Source organism: Malurus melanocephalus, unplaced genomic scaffold, assembly GCF_030028575.1.
Source record: "Malurus melanocephalus ecotype Western Australia unplaced genomic scaffold, MMel_1.1 scaffold_92, whole genome shotgun sequence".
In the NCBI taxonomy this organism is placed as follows: domain Eukaryota; kingdom Metazoa; phylum Chordata; class Aves; order Passeriformes; family Maluridae; genus Malurus; species Malurus melanocephalus.
In genome coordinates, this window is record NW_026623324.1 from 296,564 (window position 1) to 323,932 (window position 27,369).

The following is a 27,369-nucleotide window of genomic DNA, read 5'->3' on the forward strand; positions in this document are numbered from 1 at the left end:
TCTCCGGCAGCTGCACGGGACGCTGTGGCGCGGGTCCTGGCTAGGTTCAGATCTCCCTCATGGCCAACACTGGACACAAACCGGCAGAGGTGGACGGAGAAAAAGTTCTTCTACAAATTCACCGTGGAAAACGCCGATCTCGGTGCTCCTCTGGACAGCAAGAAACCCCAGAACGGCCAAATAAGCAAAGAGACAAGCAGAATCCTGCAGCTGCAGATGGGATGCAGCAGAACTCAACCACTGCAGCTGGAATCCCAGGGGTCCCCGGCAAGGCACGGGGGAAGAAGATCACAGTGCAGCAAACAGGAACCAAAGACCGGAGATGCTGGGCTCTGCAGGTGAGCTCTGCCCCACAGGCAGCAGGCCGACCCTCCCTCCCCCGAGCCAAGCAGAGCAGGAAGTGAACGTACCCCCGCCCCACACACACACAGACACACAGACACAGACACACACACACCCCCACACCCACACACCCTCCCCAAGCCACGAGAACTTCCCTCACTCCAAAGAGAGGGATAAAAAAAAAACCTGCCAGGAAGGAGGAGTGCCCAGGGAGATTCTTTGGGTGGGGTGGGTGGGGTGTAGGTTCTCTTTGTCTTCCCCAATTGCCCAGCCACCAAAAGGATGACCTGACAATCAGTGTATCCCAGCAACAAAAATGGGAAAGAAAAATTCCCCAAGAAAGGAAACAAAAGGAGAAACCTTAACCTACATCATGCCTTTAGTGCTGCCTTGTGGAATATAGTGAAAACATTAGAGAATGAAAATAAAATTACATCCAGATGTTTATTACATATGTTGTACGTTATGCCAAAATTGCTCTTGACTCAATGTTTCATTTCAGTGTTGACTACCMGTTCATGTGTTTAAAGGGGTTTGAATCTTTAATCATTACTCATGTAATTTCTCCTTACATGAGCACTACGAGCCCCTTTATTCCTGTATTTACATRGGTTACAGGAAATATTTGCAGTAGAACTGAATGTTTCATGTCTTTTGTTCATTAGTTGTTCTGGCAGGTATTGCAGCCTACAGTGATGTTTGAAAAGTTACACAAAAGCTCTAGTCCACGGAAGGGCAAATGTTTACAGGTACCTTGGTTAGCAGACTTTATTTGGGTCAGAACCACTCAAAATACTCCTTGGGATATTTATGGGACAGAAAAGAACTGGTTAARTGCCTAACTGGTATCAGTATAAATAGTTTCTGTGTTGAAAATGAGATTTGAATGTTGAGTTGTATGCTCTCKCCTGAGGATGAAGCTCTTACACACAGGGCTGGGACAGCAAAAGGAAGCAGACTAATTCTCTGAGGAAGTGTAGCTGAGTTCAAGCAGCAATTCACCTTGCATCATCTGAAATATTTCAGGAACAAGCTGTGAAGAGGAGCTTTCATTTTTTAAAATAATTTGAATGTCACCAGTCATGGATGTTGAGAAATATGGATGTTGARAAATGTGGATGTCAGCTTGACATTTTTTTCAGGTTTTTCCTTACTTGCTTATTTGTGTGTGCATTTCCTGGTTTGRTTTGTTTGTTTTTCTTGATGAAGTGACAGTAGCATGATGATTTAGAATCATATGTATAAAGAAGTCTCTATAGAACKGTACTATATTAATGTTACATTATAGTGAAGCTCCACTGAATTTTGGTATTTTGCTTTTCACATAATATTAAAGCCAAAGAAGATGACTGGAATGAAAAAGACAGCACTGACGCTGAAGGTACCATACATCAGTGCTGCCAGATCTTCCTTTTGGGTTCAGTCATGTGGGACCACAATCYACATAGAAAGCCTAACAGCCCTGACTCTATTATCAAGGAACATATTTTTGAAAAGTTATGGGATTTTTTTTTAAATTCTATTTTTAGTTAATTTTACCTTAACTGATTAGTATGTACATTCAACTCGACATCATCTCCAAGCAGATGATACATGCCTTATTAAAGTTTTTTTTTCATGCAAACCAATGCCATTGAGCATTTTCTTTCTGTGAGGTTTAGTTCCCCTTGAAGGCTAAAATCTATTTCTGTACCATCCAATAGCATAGYCCATGGTTGTTAAGTTAGCGTAGATGTGAAACCTACCAAGGTTTGCGTGGAGTGTGTTTTTGCTTATTTATTTGAGACTTGGAGACAAACACAGCTTATGGCTCTTTTAAAGAAAAGGCAACTCAGGGGAAAACATATCCTTCCAAATGAGCYCTGAAACAGCTGCTTTTTGAGCATATCCAGCCTTTACCTGCTACAGTTCATTAGCGCCAGCTAACTGCATGAACTCAATGAGGAATGGTACCCAAATCCAGCCTTGTGAATCCTCCTGGGAACGTCCCGGAGGCCCAACCCTATTTTCAGGTTAATATCTGAGCGAGAGGACCGTGATTTACTTTRAGGCCGAGGGCTCGGCCCGCTGAGGATGAGCCCGGTGTAACATCCCCCRCTGGAATCCCGGACAGGTATCCGGACAACTGCCGCGGGGTTTCCGCTCTTCTCCGGCAGGGGCCGCGCCGCTCTCGGTTCTGTTCGGCTCCACCCGATGTCGTTCGGGTCCTCCCGGCCTCTTCCCAGCTCCTCCTGGTCGCGCTCGTCTCCGCCGGCTCGCACTCGGATTTGTTCGGCTGCTGCCGGCCGCATTCGGCTTCGTTCGGCTGCTGCCGGTCGCATTCGGCTTCGTTCGGCTGTTGCCGATCGCGCTCGGCTCCCGGCTGCTCCCGCGCGGCCCCGCCCCGGGGTGACGCGCTTAGTGGGCGCCTGGCGGGAGCGCGGGCCGAGCGGCTTTCCCGCATCCACAGCCATGTTCCCGTCGGCTCCCGCATCCCCGCGGACCCCGGGCGGGTCGGCCCGCAGGACCCTCGGCAGCGCCGCCCCCAGTCCTCTCTCCCGGCCGGGCGGCAAGAAGAGTCTGCCCGTGATGGCGGCAGCCCCCTCCCCAGTGTTGTACTCGCCGGCGGCGCGGAGGAGCGGCTCCCTCTCGGCGCGGTGAGTTCCGCCGCAAACCAGACCTCGTTGTTAGGTGCTCGAGCCAGTGTGGGTTACCATACAGTAGTGTACATTAAAGCCATAAATGTACGGTGCTGCGTGCTCAGCGTTATGAAAAGCTCTTACTGGGTTTTGAATTCGAAGGTGCCTCACTTGTTTCCCTGTGTGATACACGTACGATGTCAGAATAAKAAGAACTTCCGTATTTTAAAAGAAGATAAATTAGTCAAAGTTTAGGTCTTTCACACCTATCCCTCTCTCCAGCTTCCTGCCTTCTCCCTTCCATATGAATCAAAACTACGATACAACAGGAGATCCAGATCAGTTTCAGGTCCATAATAATTTTCCTCGGRTGCAGATATTTGTTCTGTTGTTGAGATAAAGAGGATTGCTCGTGTTCAGTACTGGGARACTTTCACTTCAGGTCTACTTAATAATTTTTGCAAACTGGGTGTCTGGATTGTCTGCTAGCTGTGTATCATCAACTTTTGCGATTTCACACTGGGAGGTCTGAAACATCATTTTACTTGTGAGGAGAAATAAAAAGAGGGCATTAACTTCTAAAAGCAGACAAATTTGTCCATTTAATTGTGTTCAAAAGACAAGACGGACGTATATTATTCCAGAGAGAGAAGGTGGGGAAAGATGCAAAGCAGCTTTAGTAAATTACATTGTGAAAGAGATAAGAACTGCAGTCTCCGCAGTAAAASGGGCAGTTTTACTGAAGTGCTGTCTGATGCAAGCTGCCATGGGTGCTCAAAGTGTTGCACAGCACTGCTAGAGCTAGCCTTGGAAGTATGCCCTGCAGAAAGGGAAGAGCTGCTGCTAAGCTTCTGAAATTGTCAGTGTCTTTATTCTGTAGATAACCAGAGTGTAGAAAAGTTGAACAGTGATTTTGTTGCTGGTGGAGTAATGCATATTCAAAGTCAGTTCTTTAAAGAGATGACAGCTAACAATTTGTAGGGAAGCCACCAACTCACTGCCTTAAATGGTGCTCCCAGAGGGTGCATGTTTATTTAGTCTGTTTCTAAATAGATATTAATGAAGTAMATGTCTGCTGAAACTGACAAAGAAGCAATAAAATGCTAACTCTAATTTTTTATTTTAAGAGCAACTCCTACCAGAGTTACCCAGCTTCCTGCGGCCAGTGAGACTATTAACTATGATGTTAAGGCTTTTGGATCTTCTCTGCCTGTTAAGGTTATGGAAGCCCTGAAGAAGGCTGATGGTAAGAATAGATTTTTATCTGTTACTTTTCTCATGAAAATTGACAAGTGAGAGAAGTCTTAACACACTGTTGATGCCATTTAAGTGCTGACTTCACAGGGGAAACTACATTGTCTGTTCCTGGCTTTGACTCCAACTTTATTATCTATGTAACAGTAACTGTCCTAATACCTTTGTGAGTGTGAATGCATGGAAGTATCCTTCAGGTGCTGTTTTAAACAATTTGTTGTAAAATCCAGTGTTACAAAGAAAGCCACTAGTAGGTATTTAGTAACTTTTATTTACTGGCTCTTTCTCACTTTGTTTTACTTCTGTTGTGTCCTAGARTGGAGGCTTTATTTTTTTCTTTGTCGTTAATCCCCATTTGTTATCTCTTCTAAAAGCCCCAGTAATACAAACGTTTCCCTGAGTTCTATAAATTGGTCTACTAAGCAGTTTTTTTTCTCTGTGGATAAGTTTTTCCTTTATATATAAGGGGAACCGAATACGTTTCTCTAAAATAATCTTAAAAATGTCGAGTGATTTACAAAGCTGCTCTAAAAAACAGAAATGGGTTTTAGGGTTGTCTTTTCATTCTCAGAAGTTGAGCATTAACCAAATGGATTTTTAAACTAGATGTAATAATTCAATATCTTAATCAAATGGTTGAAGCTAACATGGAAGCTAATTCATAGAAAGTGGTTTTTATTTTCATATGAGAATGAAAGTTTACTGGTTTAAAGGTTACTCTGCAGTGTTTTAAAAATCTGAATGCTCTAAAAAATACTTTTTTTTATGTAGCTGATGACCAACTAAGTGTTCAAGTGGATGAAAGTGGATGGGCCTGGCTAGTTCATAAAGAGAGGCTGATTATTTGGAAGATTGGTCAGTCTGCAGTAGCTAAGGTAACTGAAAGGTCAAGATGGAGGAAATTCTGTATTTTATACTATTTGAACCAATTACTCAGTTATGGGTTTGAGTTGTTTTTTTCTACTGGAGGTTGTCTAGTTTCCCCCAAAAGCAGTAGGATTGGTATGAAGTCATGCTAACAACAGTAACTGAAACTCAGGCTTTTGAGAGAACTTATATTTTTATTTCTGTCTTCCATTTTAGTTGTCACTTTGACACTAAGGTTAACTGTATTTTAATAGGTATGGCTCTTAGGTAGTCTTGATAAAGCTTATTTTGATAATTAAAAACTAGTTAATATGTTACAGCTTGGTTTGGATTATTCTCRGACTAATTTTCAACTTGTCAAAAACACACAAAAACCGGGTTAATTTCAGAGGTTCTGAACATATATTTCATCTAGATTTCTTAGGTCAAGAATTTTTTTATCCCCTCTGGACAGTTCAGCATTGTTTCAGTGATGGCCAGAGAAAAACTGTAGTCACAAAATCAGTATCTTTCAGTCAGGGCAATCTATATTAATTATACGGGTCCTGCACTTACAGGGRAGTGTCTGTTATACACATTTTGGCGCCTGGCAAAATTTTTCAAGGGATTAMATTTTTTCTGGTTGTTTAACTTCGAGAGTGTAGGAGAGTGAGGAGTATTTCTCCTCTCTACTCTGTTCGTACCTAGTAAGCTTTCTCAAGCACTTCTAGTTCAGTTTTTTTAAAATGCTGTATTAAGGACTAGTCAGATAATCTCCAGTACAAATAATCCAAGTGTTGTAAGAAACACTTAAAAATGACTAAAGAAAACCAGTGATATTTGAAAAAGTACCAGTAGATGTTTTTTAGCTGTTTGCTGGTTGTGATAACCTTGTTGAAATTGTTCTATGATAYTTTTTTCAAGTTTCCTTACATAGCCTCTGGGTTAGTTGAAATGTAGTTTTTAATAGGGTCAAAAAGTCTAAAGATTTTGTAGCAGAGGARTAAGTTCTTCCAGTCTCATATTTATGACATCTCTTTCTTTGTTCCAGTTATCTCTGTGCAAGGAATTGCAGCTGCCACCCAGTGACTTCCCATGGAGTTCTAGTTTAGCCGCTATATCTTGTCTCAATTCTTCAGGTGAAGCACCTTCTCTGCAGGTGATCAGATTTTAAATTTTWGTGTTTAAAATCACCCTTAGAGTAACTTTGAATATATCCGTTTTATCAAAAGAATATATTAAAAGTATTTGAAAACATTTGGTTGCATGCTCTCTATTCAAAAGGTCAGAATTAATAGCTGGCAATAAATATCTTGGAAGTAAACAAAMTTAGTCCTTTTAAATTGTGCCATTTGCATCTTATAGGATCAGATTAAATARTAGTTTTCCTGAGTGTTATTTGACMTACTTTCAAACAAACAGAAATACAGTAAACCAAGAGATGTTGTGTTAACAATCACCAAGCACTCAAAAATGGTGTCTGACCAAGTGCAGTTAAAGTGTTGGCTGAAAATGTTCGGTGGATTAATTCCGAGTACCTATACATGAGAGGCAAACACCAGCACCCTCCCTTGGCCGGTCTTTATAAGGAAGCTGTCCCTGGAAGGACAGATTTAATGTCTTGACTGATTGGTTTCCTAAGTGGCTTTTTGTAAAGCACTGTGCAACAGGTTTGAAGATCAGTTGTGTTCTGAAAGTGTGTTAATATGTCTGTTACTATCACTCATGAAAAGAACCTCTCATTTTCAGCTTCAGTGTAGATTTCATTAATATATCTGAWGCTCTAATAAAACTGGCTAAGAAGTTGTCCTTGAAAGTAAGCAGCAGCACAAAATATGTGATAGGTTCATTTCTTTTGATTTGTTGYGTTACACTTCCAGATGATAAAAAGCAATCTTAGTATTTTGARGGTTATCTCATAAAACCTGAAATGTCCTGATTTGGTCATATCCAAGGAAGTTTAAGAGGAAGTAGTACAACTCAATATTTTATTTATTGTATTTTAAAATTTCATCTTTCTTTAGCTTGTGAACTGAAAGTCAGTGTCTTGTCAAAAATAGGTTAGAAAATTTCAAGGACTTCAATAGCAACTCCCAGTTACAGTTCTTCTATTTTTCTGTAATTTTTTTTTTTTTTGAACAGCTGGTAGATTAAGTACAATGCTTTTCTCTAAATCTCCACCTGAACAGTCTCCTGCTTCATGCTTTCAATTTGRTATTTGTGATTTCCTGAGTTAGAAGCCCTAATGTTGTCACACTGTAGGCTTATGCCTTTGAAGAGAGGAGTCACCATGTGATTTGATATTTCTCGTAAAGACATCAGAGCAGTTTCTCTGTTAAATTATAGTCTGCATTTGAAGTCTGTAGTAGCTTTTAACTCTTGGCATTTGAAATTCTGCACAGGCTCTTTTCTGTTTTACAACTGTAAGTTTTGTTTGCATTGCAGCAGCGGACCCTGAATTATCAGGAACAAGAACCAGTAGAAAATATTCAKTAGCAAAATMAGCAAATATAASATTCCCTGTWTGAATTAACTTGTGCTGCAGAATGKTTTTTGTGRTTCAGTTCCAAACTTATCAGTGCACATCCATATGTATTTACTACTTTTTCATGTGTTCGTCACCCACAATCTTGATATGTAAAATAACATGTTTTAGTTAAAGCTGCAGTCTGATTAWGTTGATGATTATTATTATTAATTATAACTAACTTGCATGTTCTGTTAAATATTTTTTCACTTCRAGTCTCTGGCAATAATGGTTGCTACCAGCGAAGGTTCTGTGCGCTATTGGCCCAATCTTGCACATGAAGGATCCTATACAGACACTTTTACAGACTTTGGAGGCTCTCTGTGCAGTTTCCTCAAGGCAGTAAAGGTAAAGCAGTATGGTTTATATTAAAATACTGGTTTTATTCCTGATCTAAAGATGGAAAAGCATGCTCAACTTTATCAGTCTTAAATCTGCAATAAATATCATGAAGGTAACACTGCTTTTCATCATTAGATTCCAAGGATTATGCAAGAAGTTAGTTCTGTTGTTTAAYTGAAATTGAGTCTCATGGATTAAAATGTCACAGAAATGAGACATAAGAAAATGAGTCTCTGCCAGTGCTAAGCATCCATGAGATGTTTGTCTTTTTCTAAGGATGCCTTGTGTCTTGTTCAGTGTTTACCCATGTGAGCTGTCGTAAAGAATTTTAGCTGACAATAGAGTTTTCAAGAATGTGACTTTTTTATTTCTTAATGTAGTTGTTTTTTCTTTTTGTTAGGGAGGAAGCTTTATTTTATCATCTTCCAGAGGTCAGCTAGTCCGGTTGATACCTGATAGTTCTGGCAAGATTCACCAGCATGCCTTGCCACAGGGGCAGGGAATGTTTTCTGGAATTGGTAGAAAGGTTTCTTCTCTCCTGGGTATATTGTCTCCTGGAAATGATGCTGTGGTAAGTTTGAGAAACWTTAATCTACTTCAATTTCTCTCTGTAATTTCTAGTCTCTGTGTTTAAACAAGGAAAAAGAAAAGATTGCATGGGCATGTGTGATGACAGAAAAAGACAAGACTCAGCTCATTTATGTTGCTTATATTTATATGAAATTTGRAACAAAGGCAGAAACCAAATAATCTGTATGTTTTGTGAAGGCAAATACTGGCTTGCCTCCTTTGCTCTGAATAAAAGAAGACTTTGAAATAGTAGTTCCTCCTAAGAAATATGTGGTGGTTGCATGTCCTGCCCCTTTCTAGTGATAGACTCATTAGTATTTGAAGAAACCCACCTGTAATTCTTCTTTCCAGAGTTAGCATTGCCAGGATGATGATTTGGTTGAGTTTTGTCAGTGAACTCCACAGAAGTTGGCAGAAAGTATGAGAAATGTATTTAGTATAGATGTTCTTTTATCTGTAAAATRAGACTCCTCTTGGAAGTTATAATAATGCTCATCTTGAATGCAACTTCTGAAGATTGCCGAAGGAAGTGACTTTTTTTGTGGACAGAGAGGGGTTTAGATTATTATATCCAAATATTAAGGCTTTGCTTTAACCTTTTTACCTTTTCATTTTTTAAATGCAGATTTCTAGCATTCTTTGGGATAGAGAGAGATCAAGCTTTTACATGCTTACAAGTTCAAATCTAAACAAATGGGAGATAGATGATTCTTCAGAGCATTATGTTTTCAGCTGGGATATCAACAGGATCCTGAAAGAACATATTACAGATGCAATTTGGGTAAGAGGCAGCTCAACCAGAAAGGGTTTGTGTGTTTGTTTTAATTGATTCCCTGTTTGTAGATAGTTTTACAACAGATGTGTTTCTTTAGGGGTCTGAAAGTAACTATGAAGATATTAAAGGAGGAGTAAATATACAATACATGGATTTGCAACAGAATCGGTAAGGAAGTACACTTGCATGTGGTAGGGCCTACCTTAATGAGATAAATCTGTTCTGTTTTCCTGCAAAAACTTCATGTTAGTAATTACAGTTTAATTTTAACTGGAGTGGCACTGTTGATAAAATAAGTACCTTATATTAYGTAATCCAGTTATTCTGTAGTTCATGCTGTCATTATTCTTTTTAGCATTACAAATCCTTTACTTGATGATAATTCCCTTCACTTTTTCTAGTGTCATTTTATCASGTTTGTGTATTTGTTTTGTCTTGACGTTAAAAGACAAAAAATAAGCAACTGTAACTTGTTCCAGCAAATGCAGAGAATTCAGTATCTCTTGTATTTGATTTAATCACATAAAATTACAGCCACCTTGGTTCAGTTTTGTACTGCAATATGGAGTGCTAATAAAGTAGCTTGGAGGAGCAAATACCRTTTTTCTTTCTAAAATAATTGAAGATTGAAAAATACTTTCTTGAGATTGTACTTAGATTTTTGGGGTTTTTTTGAGTGGTGGTGTTTGAGCRAGTAAAATATGTAATAATCATCTCTCAGTGGTGTGTTGTTTGTTGTTGAATAGTGATGGACTRGTCATACTCGCTGCTGCATGGCATCCTGGGGATCGTCCTTGTCTTGTGTACTACACTCTGATAACAGTAGAAGATAAAGGCTCACAGATGTCTGATGAGGTTGTTGTGGAGGTCACACAGTATAATCCATCTTTTCAGGTATGTTAATGGAGGTTCAGATTCCCCTCTGTTAAGAAAGTTAAGAAAGTTCAGTGTTTCATAGTATTCCTGTACATAACTCATGCAACAGAATTTTGTCTAAAGAAAAAGCAGTTTCTCTTGGAAGTATGTATTAGTAATACTGGGAGGAAAATGTATACCAGCATCTCTTAATGTTTAATACTAAATGTATATAAAGGTTATGCTTTGCATTTTAAGATAAAAGATAAACCCCTGAAAAACAAAAGTCTAATCTGACTTCTAATGGTTTATTTTAATTTTTGTGCTGTCTGTGAAAGTTTCTGCTGAGTGATTTTATTGTATGCTGTTGCAATCCATTTAGAATAAATCCCAAACTCTGAGACWCTTGCTGCAGGACAAGGAATTAAGAGATGTGTGTTTTGGTCCTTGCCAGGCAGCTGGCTTGCTGKGAGGGAAGGACACACTGGTTGTCTATCGAATGCATTGTCTGTGCTGTGTTTCCTGAAAGCATGAGCTTGGGCATTAGATTTCTTTGGYAAACTTCTTCCACTCTTCTCCCTCTCTCCACTGCCTGTAATGACATCTTAAAGCTCAAAGGTGGAAGAAGAGTGTGCAAACTGTAGAATAATTGATCTGTCTACTTATCTCTCCCTGTGAAATTTAAAAGAATAAAATGCATATGGAAGGGGGGAAAAAACACAGGATCTAGGGCAAAATTCTAGGGCAAATTAAAAGCAGTTCTATTTGGGTTTTTAGGTTGTAGGGTACATCCATATCTCATTAAAAATCAAAACAAGTTCAGGATTAGCATTTAAAATTTTAAATGTTTGTTTTTAGGTATTGATTACATATGTGATGTTGTTCATATTTAACTTTCAGTCAGAAGATGAAGTGTTGTGCTGCCTGGTAGTCCCAGATTACTTCAGCCATGCTGCTTACCTTTATAAGGAAGAGGAAGTATTTGCTTGTTCCACTGGAACTGGCAGAATTTCCTCACCACAGGAGAGAATCATATTTGGCATACAAGGTAACTTGCTATGGAGGGGAATCACATTTTTTGGTACTTTCTAATTGAATATTTTTACAGTATTTAGATATCTCAGAGAGCAGTGTCATACTTGTGCTCCTTCATTAAATGTTTCAAGTTGGGAATTTCTCATGAGTTTATGGAGAAGTGCTGATGTAACATCCAGTATTGTTAATTTACAGTGTTTGAAATGAAAATGAAGCAGATCAATGTTCTTGGTATACAAAAGGATGGTGGTTTTACTTGTGGGGCTTTTTCCTTGTTTTTTTTTTTTTTCTTATCATTCACTGTGGGTTGTTTTATTTTTTTCTTGAAGTTAACTCTGTGTCAGATGTCTCTAAGTATGTCATCCATGATCTTCAGAGGTGTTTTCAGGTAGGGCAGGAACATCAGTCCTTGGGTAGAGTTTGAATCACCTGAATTGACGTTTTTTCTTCTTTTCTCTTTTCTTCCTTTTATTTCTGTTTTTAACGCTTGCAGTATCTGGAAATCTGCATCTTGAGTAGCAAATAGCTCCACACTTTCTCTAAGTCAGGTGCAGTTGTCAGTTACTGTTGGTTGGCTCATGACAAAAGTTAATAATTGTCTACAAAATTGATAACGTCTTTTAAAATAAAGTAGTGTTTATATACTTGCCTTTTTCCCYCCTCTCCTCATTTTAGGAGATAGTATTTTAGGAGCAGGTTCCTGTAATAGCCTTCCCATCTTCTTTGCCAAAAAAAGTGGACTTCTCACTATCTTGTCCAGGGAAACTATTTCTGTGCTTCCTGAAAACTTTGAAGATGCCTTGTCCTCTTCTATTGCTGGACCAGGAGATGAGGTAATGATTATTTACTTGACTGGTTGAAAACAGGGTACAAATGAAGTGTTTATCTATCAGTAGGCCTGATATAACACTATAATCAGTTGTTATTATTAACTAGTAGTTTAGTAGAAGACCTTCGTGTGATTGCTCAGATGGAGCTGTATTTTTCTTAATGAACTAGTCTCTAGTTCAGGTTGTCTGCAGCTAGACTGTTTTTGTGGATGTAGTATTCATTAATACCTCTTAAATTCTGTCCAAAATTGTGGTTTGAATCTTGAAATAGCTGTCATAAAAAAACTGGCAGAATAAGTTGGTGTGAGTTTCTTTACTGATTGTGTGAATTTTGGTCAAATCTCTGTGACTCATGGTAATATATTTTAGAGGCTTATGTGCATATGTTTGACTTACTAACCACAACTGCTTCCAAGTGGTGGKTTTATTTTAAATCTGTGTCTTTGCTACTCTAAAAAAATTGGTTTTCTTTTCATAACAAAGATTAGTACTTGTTTTTCAGCTAAGGTTTTATTCTGCATTTTCAGAGCCCTGCATTTGATGCAACCAGTAGGCTAGAAATTATAGCTCAAGAAGATAAGACCAAATTACTGAAAGCTGCCTTTCTACAGTACTGCAGGTAGAAATTGCACTTGGTTTTTGAGAATTTGTTTGTTTGCTGTTTTTGAAGCAGTCTGATATTTGAGTAAGAGATTGTCTTAGTTAGGATACTCCTGTGCTATTTTAGTTGTAGCTATTTTAATGACACATCTTTAATCGGAAAGTGTTAATATGCCTTGGACTAGTGAAGAAGGGATACGTGCTAGAAAGGAGCAGACATCTATAATCTCAATGACTTTTCACTTACTCTGTGTAAATTCTATGGGTATGTTAGTGTCAGTGAAAATACTTTCAGCTTTGCGTTTTGACTTCTTTATTCTTTAGTAAGTGGTGTTTTGTTTAACAACAAAACAYCACTTATCAAAGAAAACTTTCCTTTTCATCCTCAATTTTATTTGCATAGCTCTTTTCAGTAATATTTTTGAATATGCTTATTTACTTATGTATGTGGCCTTGAAGATTAACCAGCATGGCAGTCTTTGGGCGGGATAATATTGTTTTCAGATTGCTTGATATGGGAAAGTGAGAGTGGAAAAAAATACCATTTGTCAGTCTATCCTGTTTAAAGCAATTGACTGTGGGGAGGTGTGCGATGCTCTTGGAAGGTTTGATATTGAGGTGAGTGATATAAACAAAGGAGGAAAAGAAGAAAGAAGAAGATAAACAGATCTGTAGACTTAGATTAATTGTATTTAGAGGGGTATGTTTTCAATATTTATGTATTTAGAAAACAAAACAAACAACCCACAAACCCTCTTAGGACTAATCTCTTTAAAGAGTCTTAAAACTTGCAAAGAACAGGTTTGAGATAACATGAGATAGCAGGGCTTTTGACATAGAACTTCACATGAGGTAAAAGATAGTGAAGTGGATTAGGCACAGAGAATAAAGAATACCAATACAAGATCTGTAAACAGGCACAGAATTTAGACAATTTCTGCATGTGTTCAGAAATGTTATTAAACAGAAGTGCTGCTGAAGRTGGCTGGATTGACTGTGATCTCAGAGCAGTTAACAAACATGATGTCATTGAGGATGTGTGCAAGGGGATTGGAAACAGAAGAAGGTAGGGGAAAACAATGTGAAACAGTATGAAAATTGAAAGCAATTTTGTAAAAATCTGGGTTATATTTATGAAACCAGAAGGAAATAACAGTTTTATGTATATAGTAGTTTTTGTGATTTTTTTTCCCCAGAAAAAAGTGGTATGGTAAAATGAATGGAGCAATCTTCCCCAGAACAGATGTAGCAGGGGCTGTCCAGATGGCCAGTGAGTTGATGCAGACCAAATAATGGAAGGTTGTGCAGCCAGTAGGAATTTAAAGTCCATCAGCTGTACACTGAGCATTGGCAGCTTTATAGAACTAGTGGTCTTTATACATTTCTGTATACAGTTCTGTATAGAGTTCTGTAAATAAAAGTTGTCCCTTTCTGAGGTCACTTCCTGATTTGGAGGAGTCCTATGTAATTTCCCTAGAAACACATACTGCTGGGTAGCAAAGATGGGACCCTCTTTTTTAATAGAATCAGTATATTCCAGTTTTTAGAAGTATCCTTTGCTTTAGCTTATCTTTGTACAATTTCTGGATGCACTRCTGAGGTTTTTTTAAATTTGTAGACAGCTTGGGCATGTAAATGTTCAAACTGAAAGTTTCATGGAAAATATAAATTCTTCCAGTATTGGAATCACAATATCCCTTCTCAGTTGGAATACTATAATTTCTTAGCCACAAAATCAAATGTCTGAGTTTTTTATATAGTGCATAATTCTTGCATAGAAGTACAACTTCATACCATGGAGGTGTGTATTTGGTTGCTTCTCACTCTTTTACTTACTGACATGAATGAGAGAGGATTCTTTGAAATTATAGAAAGTAAAAATAATGCATAGGATTTGCTGAACATTTTCCTGAGAGTTTTTAYGGGCTTCCCCTCTATTGCTATTAGTGCAAGTGATTGTGTCCTGAGAAGATTTTAAAGCGAGCAGTAGAAATTTAGTGACTTAGCTACCGGACATGTGCAGACTTAGCTCTGTGTGATGAGTCTTTGCTCTTAAATAATAATAAAGGTAATAAAACAGTGTGGCTTGACTCCTGGCTTGTGCTTTTTCACCTATAAGTCATCAGCCTACTTGCTTTTAAAGAATTGGAATACCTTTTATCCACAGTTAGTTTAAAGGAAGTGCAAAAAATGCTTGCTGTATACAATCTAAAGCACCTCACAAAAAATGAGACACAATAAGTGTCAGAAAATCCTGTTAACTGAGGTTCTTTTTCCTATAACCCTGACCGTTGATTTTATTTTACATACTTGTTTCATTTATTTCAGGAAAGATATAGTCAATGCACAAAGCATGGTAATTGAGCTGTTTCCAAGTAATGCAGATATGGATTCTGATGCTGAACTGGATAGGGCAGTGATTCAGATCAGTGTGGACTTAATGGATGACTACCCTGCCTCTGATCCAAGATGGGCTGAATCTGTACCTGAAGGTAAAAGTAATGGATTTTTTTGTTAGTTTTTATTTTAATTTTTTTACCGAAATAATATCTATAATATTCTAGATAAAATTATAATCTAAGATTTGCCAGGAAGGCATATGTGTCCTTGCCCTCTACCACCACTAGGTACATTTCCAGAAAGGCTTAAAGATGCATCTTATGAGACTACCAGMAAAACTTGCAGTCCACTGTGGTTAGTTCTTGACTTCATGTAGTTAACAAAAACAACAARGAAAACATATTTCTGAGAAGGGTACTTTGTGCAAGGGACAGGTGGTGTCACTTTAGTGTTTCCGTGATTTGCTGTGTAGTTTTGAATTATTTTTWAAAAAATAGATGTGTTAAGAGGGCTTATTTGTTCATTCTTAGCCCTTTTATCAGTGTGACTGCACAGCTTCTGGTCACCTTGGATCCTGCGTAGAGTGAGCTTGTGTTTCTCTGGGGCTTTGGTGTTTATGTCTGCCTGAAAGAGGACTAGAGAAATTGATTTGAACTCAATTTGAAATTGAGTGTTTGTTGTACATAAAGAGTTAAAGCAGACATGTTTTGAGCTAGAGACTTCCGTGTTCATGCTTTAGTGTTTCTTACAGTTTTAATTTGAAAGTGGCCCTGGGACCTCTAGGCAGTAGTTACCAGTTACASCGCAGGGCCTTAATTTGAAAGTTCATGTAAATAATTACAGAAGGGTGATGTTCCCTGTTGTTATTTCTGTGTGGCAGCCAGTTGAAATTGTCCGACATCATATCTTCACTATTTTCTGAATCAACTTTATTTTTAGTTTGGCAACCTATCTGTGTTTATTCTTGACTAAAGCCACAGGTGAAAATTGATAGCTTCTTGGAAATCGTCTTGCTATTTTTGCTCAGTGATAGTTCTTCCAAGATTTTATCTTGATATTATAAGCTTAGAATATACAAAAGATCTGGATGCAGAGTCAATTAGATCTGAATGCCTCTTAAACACTGTAGTTTCTRTGGATCTCGTCTAGGGCATAATAAATTTATCAATAACTAGTCTACCATGAGGATAAAAATCTGAGTCTGAATCCTACTAAAACTAGAATATGCTTGTGAGCTGCTATTTTAGGAGCATAACAAATTGAGTACTTCAGAATATACTGATCTAAAGATACTTCATTTCTTCTAAAAGCTTTACTTCAGCCACAATAGAGTTAAAAAAAAAAACAAAACAAAACAGATTAAAAATAGCATGGTAAGTAGTATATAAATGCATGTGCATATACTGTAAAAAGTACTTGTGTGGTACCACTATAAAAACTGACAGATAAGTTTACCTCAGAGGCAAAAAACGTAGTTATCCAGAATTGAAGATATCAAGGGCTCTGATCTAAGATTTTACTTTTTATAGAAGCAGCTGGTTTCAGCAACACATCTCTCATTCTTCTTCATCAGCTAGGAGATAAGACAAAAGCACACTCCTTCTTCATTGAGTTTCTTCATCAGGTAAGTTCTGCTGTTTTTCTGGTATCAGCACACACAGAAAATTACTTTGTCTTGRTTCCTCTAGAACACTGTTTAAAGTGCATGTAATGTTTCATTTTGTTGGTTTTTTTTTTAATAAAAGGTTGGTGTGTTTGATCGTCTGGGCAGCTTTCCAGTGCGAGGGATGCCAATAGCAACTCGACTGTTGCTCTGTGAGCATGCMGAGAAGCTGGCAGCAGCTATTGTTCTCAAGAACCACCACTCTAGGCTGCCTGATCTAGTGAATGCTGCTATACAGATTGCATTAAACAAAAGGGAATGTGATGTTCCACCAAGCCTTACCCCAGCTGATGTGTTCTTCAGAGAGGTAAGAAACCTGTCATTTCTGAATTACCGTATAGCATTGCATGTAGTAAATGTTACAGTACTATCAAAAATACTTYGAAACTTTTCCCTGTAAAACTAAAAAGCAATTCAACTTTACACAACTGCCCTTTAAATAGGGATGGTGTGTTAGTATTTTCCTCACTTTAGTGTATGTACTTCTTTGTATTTGCAGCTGAAACCTGAATTCCTACAAATTCGATGTAGCAGAAGTAAAGTTGTTAAAATTTCCCACTACCCAGCATGGATAAGGAATGAAAAAGACAACAGAAATTCTCTGACACATAAGGAGTTTTATGCTAAATTATAATTTTTAAGGGATGAACTGAAGAGTATGAGGCTCGTCAGATAAGAGAGCTACTTTGATGAGCTGTCCTGGATGGAATTATATTAATTCAGTCTCTTATAATTTTTGTCCTCTCTAACATTAGTCAAGCTAAGTTCTCAGTTTATGCCACGTTACAATCAAGTGTTCCATCTTTATTTCTTTCTTCCTTCTTGAGAAGAACTATGCACAAAACATTTATTCTTAGGAAGTTTTTTACTGTAGAGAACAATAGTTGCTAAGGGAGAATGATAAATATAAAATAGAAATAATACTCTTCTATTTTAAAGCAGATATGTTATCCAGTAGACTTTATCTAACAAAGATTCTGCTGCCAAATATTCCAGAAGGCAATGGTGGAATATGCTCAGTGAAAGTGTATGGTGTTGCCTTCAAAAATGAGGATCTTTTTTTCCTTTCAGATTTAAGTCCAGAAAGAAGGTATTTTTTGTAGTCTTAAGTATTGTATGAACCATAAGCTGCTGATTTCATTATCCATTAGCATAGTTGATACCTTTTAGTATTTTTGGCTATTTGTGTGGTTTAGACTAGTATGCTTATTTCTCTATACAGCTCTTAACTTGGCTTTCAGGTATGGGTTGATAGTGGACATGTTTGTGTTCAGTGTAACTTTTCTTTCTGTCTTCAAGGTGTCCCAGATAGATTCCATCTTTGAATGCTTATTAGAAGAGGAGGAACAAATCCTGAAGGATATGCCTGTTGAATCAATTGAGTGGGCCCAGATAGTTGTCAATGTGAACAACATCATTAAGGTACAGAACTGTGTTAACCAAGATGTTGGTGGGAGGGGAAGATTAAACATTAAAGAGCACAGAACAAGTTGAGTGCTGCACATCCAAGTTACTGACATGAGAAGAAAAGTGAATGTGCTTTTCACATGTSCCAATACTGTAGGAAGGRAAAGACAGCCTTAGGCAGAGTCAGGGAYATTCCTTTTCTTCCTGAGCTAAAGAGAATTGAAGTTTCAGCCTTGTTGGAAGCTGTTAAATCCTGAATATGTACCAAAAAGTCAAGGACTGCTTTAGCACTGAGATTTCTTGTTCAGTCAGTACAACTTGTATAGTACAACAATACAGTTTCTTGCTCAGCCCTTTTGTACAGATGAGAAAGTGTAGAAGAAGTGGTGTAGAAAGAATGGAGATGTTAAAACAACATTTCAGAATTAYAGAAGACATGTTTTATAGTCTCTGTGTAGGGAAGTAGACTTAAAAATACTCACATCCTTGCCTTTAAACAGGACATGCTGCAAGCTGCCTGTCAGTATCGTCAGTCTAGAGCCTCTTTATACAAAACAGGAGAACTTCTAGAAAGAGAACCTGAATATATTCCATGGACAGGTGAGAAATTGCTATTACAAATTCGTAAGTTTCAAAGCACGTGAATTTCAATCTCAATTTTAAACTTACTATTAAAAGCTGCTATAGGGTTGTCAGTATGAGGAAGTGAAAATGAAGTTTTCATGTGGGGAATGAAATGGGATGAAWCAATGAACACTTAGTTTGTCCAATATTGATAATAATTTTTTTAAACTTGCATTGCTAATTTGACTATAAAATCACAAGTTTGGGAAACAAAACTAATTTTAGAATTTTTTTTTAATGCATTTGTTCTGGTTGGCAGATCTGTGGGATACATAACATTAAAATATATCACAAAATGTGATCTATAACTGTTTTAAAAGAATTTATTATTCTCTGCTTGCATAGATGTGTTTTGTTTTGATGGTTTAATAGTGTGAAAAACTATTAGAACGAATGTTTTCAGAAGCAAGCACTTTCCAGTTGGTGCTTAAGTTTCATTGTAGCCTCTGTACCTAAAACATACTTCTTTAGTGCTTTGAAGACAAAAGTTTTGTGAGTAGCAGGACCCATGCAAACTCTTTTGGTCTTGGGTTTTGACAGCTACATCCAAATATTTAGATCAGGTTAGCAGAAGTTGCCTTTTCCTTGTGTGTATTCTCTTACTTTGCTTGAAGATAGTGCAAGTAATTACTTTCTTCTGCAAAAAGTGCCAGTGTTGGTGGTTGACAGCATAGATCTGCGTAGTTCAGGGTTTTTGTTTACCATGGCTTGGCCCAATTTACTTCGTAAAAGTAGATGGGAGTAGTTGTTTTTTTTTTTGCGKGGTGGAGTGATGATGATATTACTTCGATTTTTAAAATTAAAACATCTCTTAGCTTTTTTCCATTGTGTTTTTTTTTAAACTATACATAGTAATGTTTTTCTTACACTTTGCTGTTGTGATTGGATTATTGTTTTGATATTCCCTGTGTTGTTTTCCCAAGCATCCAGTGGACTTCGCGCATCAATAATACGTCAGCATGGAATCATTCTGAAGGTGGTGTATCCCCAGGTGGACAGTAAYCTCCGCAGTGTTGTGGCCGAGCAGCTGGTGGCACTCCTGGATTGCTTCCTGGATGGCTATGTGTCTCAGCTGAAGTCTGTGAATCGCCTGGAAGATCAGGAGCGATACAGCAGCGTGGAAATGGAATACGTCCAGAAAAGATCAGAACTCTTGTCCCCTCTCCGTAAGTGCTCTCAGTGTTCTTTAATGCAAAGATTAAATGGTCTATTCAGTGACGAAATTACACACATCTGATAGAGTAAATGGCATCTGCTTGCTTTACACATTTGCTTTCAGAATACAAATGACTAGGTTTATCATTTAATGAGGTATTTACAAAATAAAAGCAGATTACACGTTTGCATCCAGGACTCCACACATATGTGTACCTCTTACTAGAGGTGTGGCTAGTGGCTTGCATTTTTTCTCTTCTGCTAACTTGTTWCATTTTTCTGGCAGGATTTTAACTTGTGTTGCCTGGCTGAAAGTAGCCTGTAAATGGATTCTAAATGTATATATTGTTGTCAGTTTAGACAAGTTTATATGCCTGAAGGCTTCTTTAGTGTTTATCGGGGAATAGTTACCTTTTGAATCTCGATTATTTAATAATCATACCCATTGTTTTTGTGTTGGATATGGTCAAGTCTTGAATAGTAAGTGACAGAAAAGCTCCCTTTTAAAATGGAAATAACTTGTTGTAAATGCATTTTAGTAACTTTGGAAAGTTTTAATTTTTTTACTGAAGCACATGATGTAAGTAGAACAATCTAATGGTAATTTTTGAGCATTGTTTTAAAAAGTTCCTTAAATTATCATTGTCCATTTTCCTGACATTCATGTGCTCTGATAGCTTATAAATATGTTTTATATTGTTATATTCAATCTAAGGTTCTTATTTCCTTATGAACTAAAGTGAGTCTTCTGCYAACTCTTACAAATTTAACTGAACCAAARAGGAAGACTCTAAGTAGTACAATTTAATGCAAGCCCAGTCATCTTTATTAGTTCTGTATCAAAAGCCTTTGGCTGCTGCTTTTTTGTTTTGTATACTTGAGTGGCTGTTATTATGGATGTTAAGTCATGGGTGGAATTCCCTTTCCAAGTGCAAATAGCAGGTGATGCYAACTTTCAGACAAAACAGAAGACATACTGCCASTTAGCATTGCCTTCCTGGGAATACTTCATTTAGCATTCCCTTCTGTACTGTGGGAYAGAGGTGGTAGGTCTGTGAGTTTGCATGTGCACAGGAGATGTATACAGTCGGGGAATGTTTCTTTGGGAATTTGTAAGTATGTCCTTGATGGGAACACTTGAAACTTGTTTTCATTTTTGTGGTCTCAGATGAAGATGAGCTTGTTTGATAAAACTTCTGTTTCTCTGTTTTGTAGTTTCCCTGGGACAATACCAGTTGGCAGCTGCTTTAGCAGAGAAGTACTGTGACTTTGACATCCTGGTGCAAATGTGCGAGCAGACAGACAACCAGACCAGATTACAATGCTACATGACTCAGTTTGCAGATCAGGCAAGTCTCTTCTATTTCCTTTAGATGGTGTTTTAAAATAAGCCTGCACCTGAAATCTTGCAAAGTTTATTATTTATTTCTGGTTTTTTCCCTGTTTTTTTAATGCTTATTTATTTACCTATGCAGGGTTAATGTGGGAAACTGAAGTCAACATTCACTGTAAAATATTCAGTGGAGGACCTCTGTTGCAGAGAGCTTATGGAGGCTTTMAATACTTTCTATCAGGACTCTTGTGGGGTTTTTTTATCAACATTGTGTTTGGTGTGGGGGTGTCCGGCTTTGTCAAGCAGGTTCCTACAATTTTCTTACCAATCATATTTTATATGGTACTTGGAAGACAAACCAGATATTGAAATCTAACTTCTAAAATTTGTTCATATTCCTGTTCAGAATTTTTCAGATTTCCTGTTTCGCTGGTATCTAGAAAAAGGAAAGCGAGGAAARCTGTTATCTCAGCCTATTGCTCAGCATGGACAGCTGGCCAGTTTCTTGCAAGCACATGAACATCTGAGCTGGTTACATGACATCAGTAGCCAGGATTTGCAAAAGGTAAGGTTTCTTAAATAGAGCCAAATGGAAATATCACRTGTAGAACAGCTGAGTCACTTATTCAGTAGGTAACTTACCCASTTATGACTCTTTCCCATCATAAGACAGCGTATCTAGGTGAGTTAGGAAAAAGATGGCAGATAATTGATGGAGTAGCAAAAGCCACTCTTCAGGCACCATCTGGTATTTCATCTTAACCGCTGCACCATRTAATGGAAATAAGAGCTCTATGAAGAGGGGGACTAGGATTCTAAAATATTCAACTTATTCAGTGTGGATAGTTTATTTCTGAATAAGTGCTCAGAAACAGTTCCTTTATCTGATAGACAAATTCTTGCCCCTGTATTTGGTTACTGCACCAGTTATACRCATTTTTTTTCAAATTCCCAAATAAAAAGGTAAATCAATCTGCATGCAAAAGTGTTCTGTCAAAACCTATTTGCYTGGCTTTTTTTGCAAAGTATTGAATTAGATCCCAGAGATACAAATGTGAAGTTGCAATTTATCCTTTGAGAACAAGGTAGGGTTTTTTTATTAGTTTCAATTAGATTTTTTTGGTGCTTGAAAAGATTTTTGTGTATATATATATATATATATATATATATGTATAGTTGTGTTTCTTCCCGAAGAGTGTAATGTAGAGTTTTATTGTGCAAATTGTTCAACTTTTAAAAATAAGGGTTATAGTATTGCAAACAATAAAGAGCTTGAGATTTCTATTCAGATAAAATTCTTGTCTGTTAACCTTCTGATCTTAATTTATAAKACTGATTTCTACCATCTTTATTAATTTTAGGCTCACAGAACATTGCAGACTTTAGCAAATATGGAGACACGATATTTTGCAAAGAAAAAAACACTTCTTGGCTTGAGCAAATTAGCTGCACTAGCATCTGACTTCTCGGAAGATATACTGCAAGAAAAAATAGACGGTAAGAAATAAGAACAGGACAAAGTGAAGAAAATACTAATAAAATTACTGAATTAGAATCCTGTTAATTTTGAGATTGTTGATGTGTTACATTGAGAGTGCAAACTTAGTGTGATAAGGATAAATGGGCTGATGATTTTGCTCATTTTAGAAAGCACAAGCAAGACAGRGTAAGCAAAAACCTCAGTATTCACTTTCACATACAAGTTAGGACCACAAGCATGGCAAATTTATACCTTTCCACTGTTTTTACTAACACAGAAAATACTGGCATGAATAACAAGATGCACCTGTACTTTGAGAAGTTAGTTCTGAGGTGGCTGGAAGTTGTAAACCATTCATGCGGAATGTGTTTTAATCAATCTTTATGATCTTTATGTGTTTTATATTTCAGATGCAAGATAAAAATTTTTTAGAACCTATTTATAGAATGGTTTTCAATTTTGAATTCTTTTCAAGTCCTGAGGCTCTTAGTCTGTACAGGGAAGTCCAGTGACTGTGTTGTAGTGCAGTAATGTAATTGCAGTTATATRAAGTTGTGATCAAGAAGTGCTTTCTCAGAGTTTTGCTCTCTGTATCTAAAAAGGTTACTGTGACAGTATTTCATTGTGCTCCATCTGAAATGTTGTCAACATGGTTCCACTGCTATCCCTTTGGAAAATGCTTGCTGTGAGTTTGTGAAATAGCAATTCTGCACTACTGGTTAAAGGATTCTGGCCACCAGGGAGAAGCTTTGGAATATGACTCAGGGTTGCAGTTCAAGCTTACTTCTGTTTATCTGTTTATTTATCCATCTATGTAATGGATAGTTTTAAAGCCTGTTGAAAAAGCCTGGTAAAAATAATGTAATCTAAGTGGGCTTTACATTATTATTATTATTGTTGTTGTTATTATTATTATTATTATTATTATTATTATTATTATTATTATTATTATTATTATCATCATTATTGTTGTTATTGTTGTTATTATTATTAATGTTGATATTAATATTAATAATATAATAGTAGTAAAAATAATAATAACAACAATGTGTTATTTGCCTTTTAAGTTGTAAAACATTGTATGAGATCTTGAAGTTTAAATTTGTTCTTTTATCACTGTGAAAATGCCTATGCTGATTTGAAGAATCTCACCTTTAAATAGGAAAATTTTAAAATTAAAAATGAGAAAATCAAAGCCTTAGTTCAATGGACTAGAGGACTCTTAACATTTATTTTGGACTTTATTCAACTACACATTTCTGTGAGGCACATGATGTAGTTTTTAATACTTTRGCTCTTTCATGTATCAGTTTCCTATTGGTAAAGAAAAGGAAAATGTGGCAGAAATCATTTGTCTATTCGTCTAAACAGATAAAATGCTCCATATAATTATTTTCTGTATTCTGCCATGCAATGAAAGTTGGTGAGAAGGGCAGGGTTCCTATAGTGTGGTTGATACTACTCTATTTTTACTAGTAAGTTTCTGATCTTAAAGTGGATCATACTGGCAAGTATAAAACAAAAATTGAACAGTTCATGAAATGGAACAAGTCCATGGCACAGCTCCTTGRAGTTGCAACCAACTTACTTTCTTGCATTGTTCAACAGCTTCCATCCAATCTTTTGTATTAATTTTTAAGTTTTGGGGCAAAATCAGAGTTTTCCATTTTCATTACATTGAGAACATGAGTGAAAATTAAGAACCAGTTCACTGGGATGGCAATATTGAAGTGGAAGTGTTTCTGTGCTTCGGGAACGTAGATGAACATTCAGATAGAATGCTTCATAACAAACACTTGTAGACTTGAATAATATTGTGACTTGACAGTTACTGTTGTGCCACAAAATTTATTATTACATTTTAATAACATGAAACATTCATTTCCTTAAATGACTACAAGAAATATCAGAGCAGGAGCGCTTCTTGTTACATCAGGAGACACTTCCCGAACAGCTCCTGGCAGAGAAACAGTTGAACCTCAACGATATGCCAGTGTTGTCTGCGTCTSAGCTCATTGATGTAAGTGTATCACGTTCTCTTCATTACACAGGTGAACTTCCACTATATTTTCTGCCTCTTTGTGATAAAATAAATGAGGTCATAGCTGCCTTTATGCCTTATATGACTTGTCAAGCACCTRAAGATCTGATGTGTTAATTGGTTTAACTTTGCTTGGTTTCTGCCAGCACCAGACATCAGAATGGTGGTTTTAGTCCTAGTTTTTTCTTGTTGAATGTGTGCTTTGGAGTGCTGCTATGAGAAAAAAGCAAATCAGATCAGTGCCACAAGCTGATTTACTGGTCTAAGCCAGTTTTTGGATGTGTTTTTATAYTCATTTACGTTCTCAGTAGGGCAGAGCTTGGAAGGCAGAATGAACAAACAATTCTACCTTCRTGGAGAAGGGTGCTGCAAGATAGAAGAAGGGAAGACTAGAAGCAGGAAGAGGGAGGCTTTTGGTCACCTGCTGCAGAGAGGCACCAGAAGTCTTTTTGCTTTTGTTTTCTTTTACAAAAATCCAACCTGTAATGAAACAAAAATGTGAACTGTTCCAGTACTAGGATAAATAATAGTGCTGACTCATTTTTCATACCCTTTTCTGGTGGTAGCCAGGAACCAGTAGCCTTACTGTGATTCTGCCTTTTTGCCACATATTTTTACTCTCCAGTGATGCACACAAAAAATACTCCATGAATAACAGCAATACATTGTAAAAGTAGTCAGGTTCTGTCTGGATGTCAATTTGGTAACTCCATACTTTACTGTAATCATGTGGAAAAGCAAAAGCTGACATGTAAACAAGCATGCTTGTTTATTCTCTATGTTTTCTTAGAACTGTGCTAATAGCAGATTGTGARGTCCTTACTTGTGTCTTTAAGTAAAGCTATCTGTGGGATTAGGGAAGYGTAGGAAGTATCAGTTAGGACCTGGCAAGTGCTGGCACCACAACAGTTTTTCTTCTGAATTCTCTCTTCTTCTCAAACCGGTGTTCATAGTTGCTACTTGCAATGCAAGAATGAAACTCTGAAAGTGTAAATTAAAAGAGTGTTAATTTTTCTTTGAAGTACTAATTTATAATAGGGGCATATGAATTACTGAGGGCGAACTTGTTGTTTTTAAGAAGTGAGACACGGYACATGTGTCACAGTAAGTTCTATTTATACTTACCATCTCTTTGGTACATCTCTGAAGTGCTGCTTTGAGCTTAATTACCAAAATAATTCAGAGAGCTTATTTGTGGAGCTGAGCTCTGGCTACWTTAGTCCAGGAATGTTACAGCCTTAAATGGCACTTAAATTTGAAACCTAGCAGCCTTGTATCCAATATCATTTGTCCCCAGACCATTGTCATGTAGGTGGAATGCTGCTCTAAAACCTTAAGTATATTCCTTACTATAAAAACACTAGGAGTTGAATCAAGACATATTTTCATGAGAAGGTCATGTAAGTAGAAAATATATGGTGGTCTTCCCACAGTGGGTTGTCCCTGATACCAGTTACGTTAGTGTGCAGGCTAAAAATAATTCTCCATGTTAATCTCTGATTTCATAGATGTACATATGTGATGAGAACAGAAGAGCCAATGAGTATGACTTTAAGAAAGCACTTGATCTGCTGGAATATRTTGATGAGGTAGGAAAACTTTTTGAAGATTTTATAACCTAGAGACTTTTAAATTATTATTTAAGCTAGGATGGTGCATCTGTAGTTCATTAACATACTAGCTTAGTGTACAGAAATTGAAGCAACCCCGATGTGTTTTTTCAGTTTGTTTTTAGGTCACTGGAGACTTATTGCCAAATGTGGTTTAGATAATTTAAGAAAAATTATACTCTTCATCTTCACTTCCCATTTATAATCTATAGTTTCTTTTTTAGAGCCTTGCTTCCCTACAGGCTGTCTCCCAACAGGACAAAGATCAGCTGTTTTTAATAGTTTAGTTCTTGCATCTTCCCTCTTGGCAGTTKCACTGATTGTCATGAGGTAATGTGGGATAGTCACCACTTTTTAACATGTAAACAGCTTTGAACCATAGATTTGCCATCTGCTTTTCTTTCAACTGTATTATTTTTTTTACATCTAAATAAAATAAATGTTACTCTAAACCCATTCAAAATTTTTTCCCACAGACAGTGAAGTTTCTAACAACTTTTGTAGAATGATTCAGCACAAGTTGGCGGTGGTGGTTTCTGTGCAATAAAGAAACTGCCCTTTTTAAATCAAATGTTTATCTTTGAAGACCTTAACTAATATATTAATCAGACATACATCGTAATGCAGACACTACTTTAACTTCAGTCATCGTTTAGTGCTTGGTGAAATAAAATTTGCCTAGAATGCATTGTTTTACAAATTGGTATTTTAAGATGTGCCTTTTTCCAAATTGTTAGTTGGTCTTTAACAGTGGAGTGGTGATGTAGAAGGTCTGATTCCATGACTTCGAATGGAAACAGTGCTTGATATTTCAACAGTCCAATCAGATCATCTGTTAAAACAGCGTATGTTAAAAATTGTCTTTGATGACTGAAGAAACAATGTAATTCACTGGTGCAATCTGTGTATATAGTGATTATTTCTTTGTAAAAAGAACCAAAAAATTTAATTTGCCTGTCTTTTCTCCTTATCTGAATTGAAGGAAGAAGTGGATGTAAATGATCTTAAACTTAAAATTCTCTGTAAGGCTCTCCAAAGAGATGGGTAAGTGTAAATGTAAGTTGCTATGACACAGTATTTTTCAGAATTTGTGACATAGCTTTTCCAGAATTATATTTTAGT

General features: G+C 37.0%; 1 protein-coding gene across 1 annotated transcript in view; it reads left to right on the top strand.

Moving 5' to 3' along the window:
* The first annotated feature begins 2,730 nt into the window (after positions 1 to 2,730).
* The window catches only part of NUP133 (nucleoporin 133), a 28,434-nt gene continuing 3,795 nt past the window's right edge, over positions 2,731 to 27,369 (top strand). The window contains exons 1-24 of the mRNA XM_057368419.1: positions 2,731 to 2,978; positions 4,088 to 4,206; positions 4,986 to 5,089; positions 6,112 to 6,219; positions 7,804 to 7,935; positions 8,330 to 8,500; positions 9,125 to 9,280; positions 9,372 to 9,442; positions 10,021 to 10,168; positions 11,030 to 11,177; positions 11,840 to 11,997; positions 12,522 to 12,613; positions 14,923 to 15,086; positions 16,464 to 16,558; positions 16,680 to 16,904; positions 17,897 to 18,019; positions 18,505 to 18,604; positions 19,552 to 19,794; positions 20,999 to 21,132; positions 21,523 to 21,681; positions 22,478 to 22,613; positions 24,498 to 24,616; positions 26,146 to 26,226; positions 27,230 to 27,291. Of these exons, the coding sequence (XP_057224402.1) occupies positions 2,794 to 2,978; positions 4,088 to 4,206; positions 4,986 to 5,089; positions 6,112 to 6,219; positions 7,804 to 7,935; positions 8,330 to 8,500; positions 9,125 to 9,280; positions 9,372 to 9,442; positions 10,021 to 10,168; positions 11,030 to 11,177; positions 11,840 to 11,997; positions 12,522 to 12,613; positions 14,923 to 15,086; positions 16,464 to 16,558; positions 16,680 to 16,904; positions 17,897 to 18,019; positions 18,505 to 18,604; positions 19,552 to 19,794; positions 20,999 to 21,132; positions 21,523 to 21,681; positions 22,478 to 22,613; positions 24,498 to 24,616; positions 26,146 to 26,226; positions 27,230 to 27,291 (3,233 nt within the window). The 5' untranslated portion in view covers positions 2,731 to 2,793. The remainder of the gene's footprint in view (positions 2,979 to 4,087; positions 4,207 to 4,985; positions 5,090 to 6,111; positions 6,220 to 7,803; positions 7,936 to 8,329; positions 8,501 to 9,124; positions 9,281 to 9,371; positions 9,443 to 10,020; positions 10,169 to 11,029; positions 11,178 to 11,839; positions 11,998 to 12,521; positions 12,614 to 14,922; positions 15,087 to 16,463; positions 16,559 to 16,679; positions 16,905 to 17,896; positions 18,020 to 18,504; positions 18,605 to 19,551; positions 19,795 to 20,998; positions 21,133 to 21,522; positions 21,682 to 22,477; positions 22,614 to 24,497; positions 24,617 to 26,145; positions 26,227 to 27,229; positions 27,292 to 27,369) is intronic.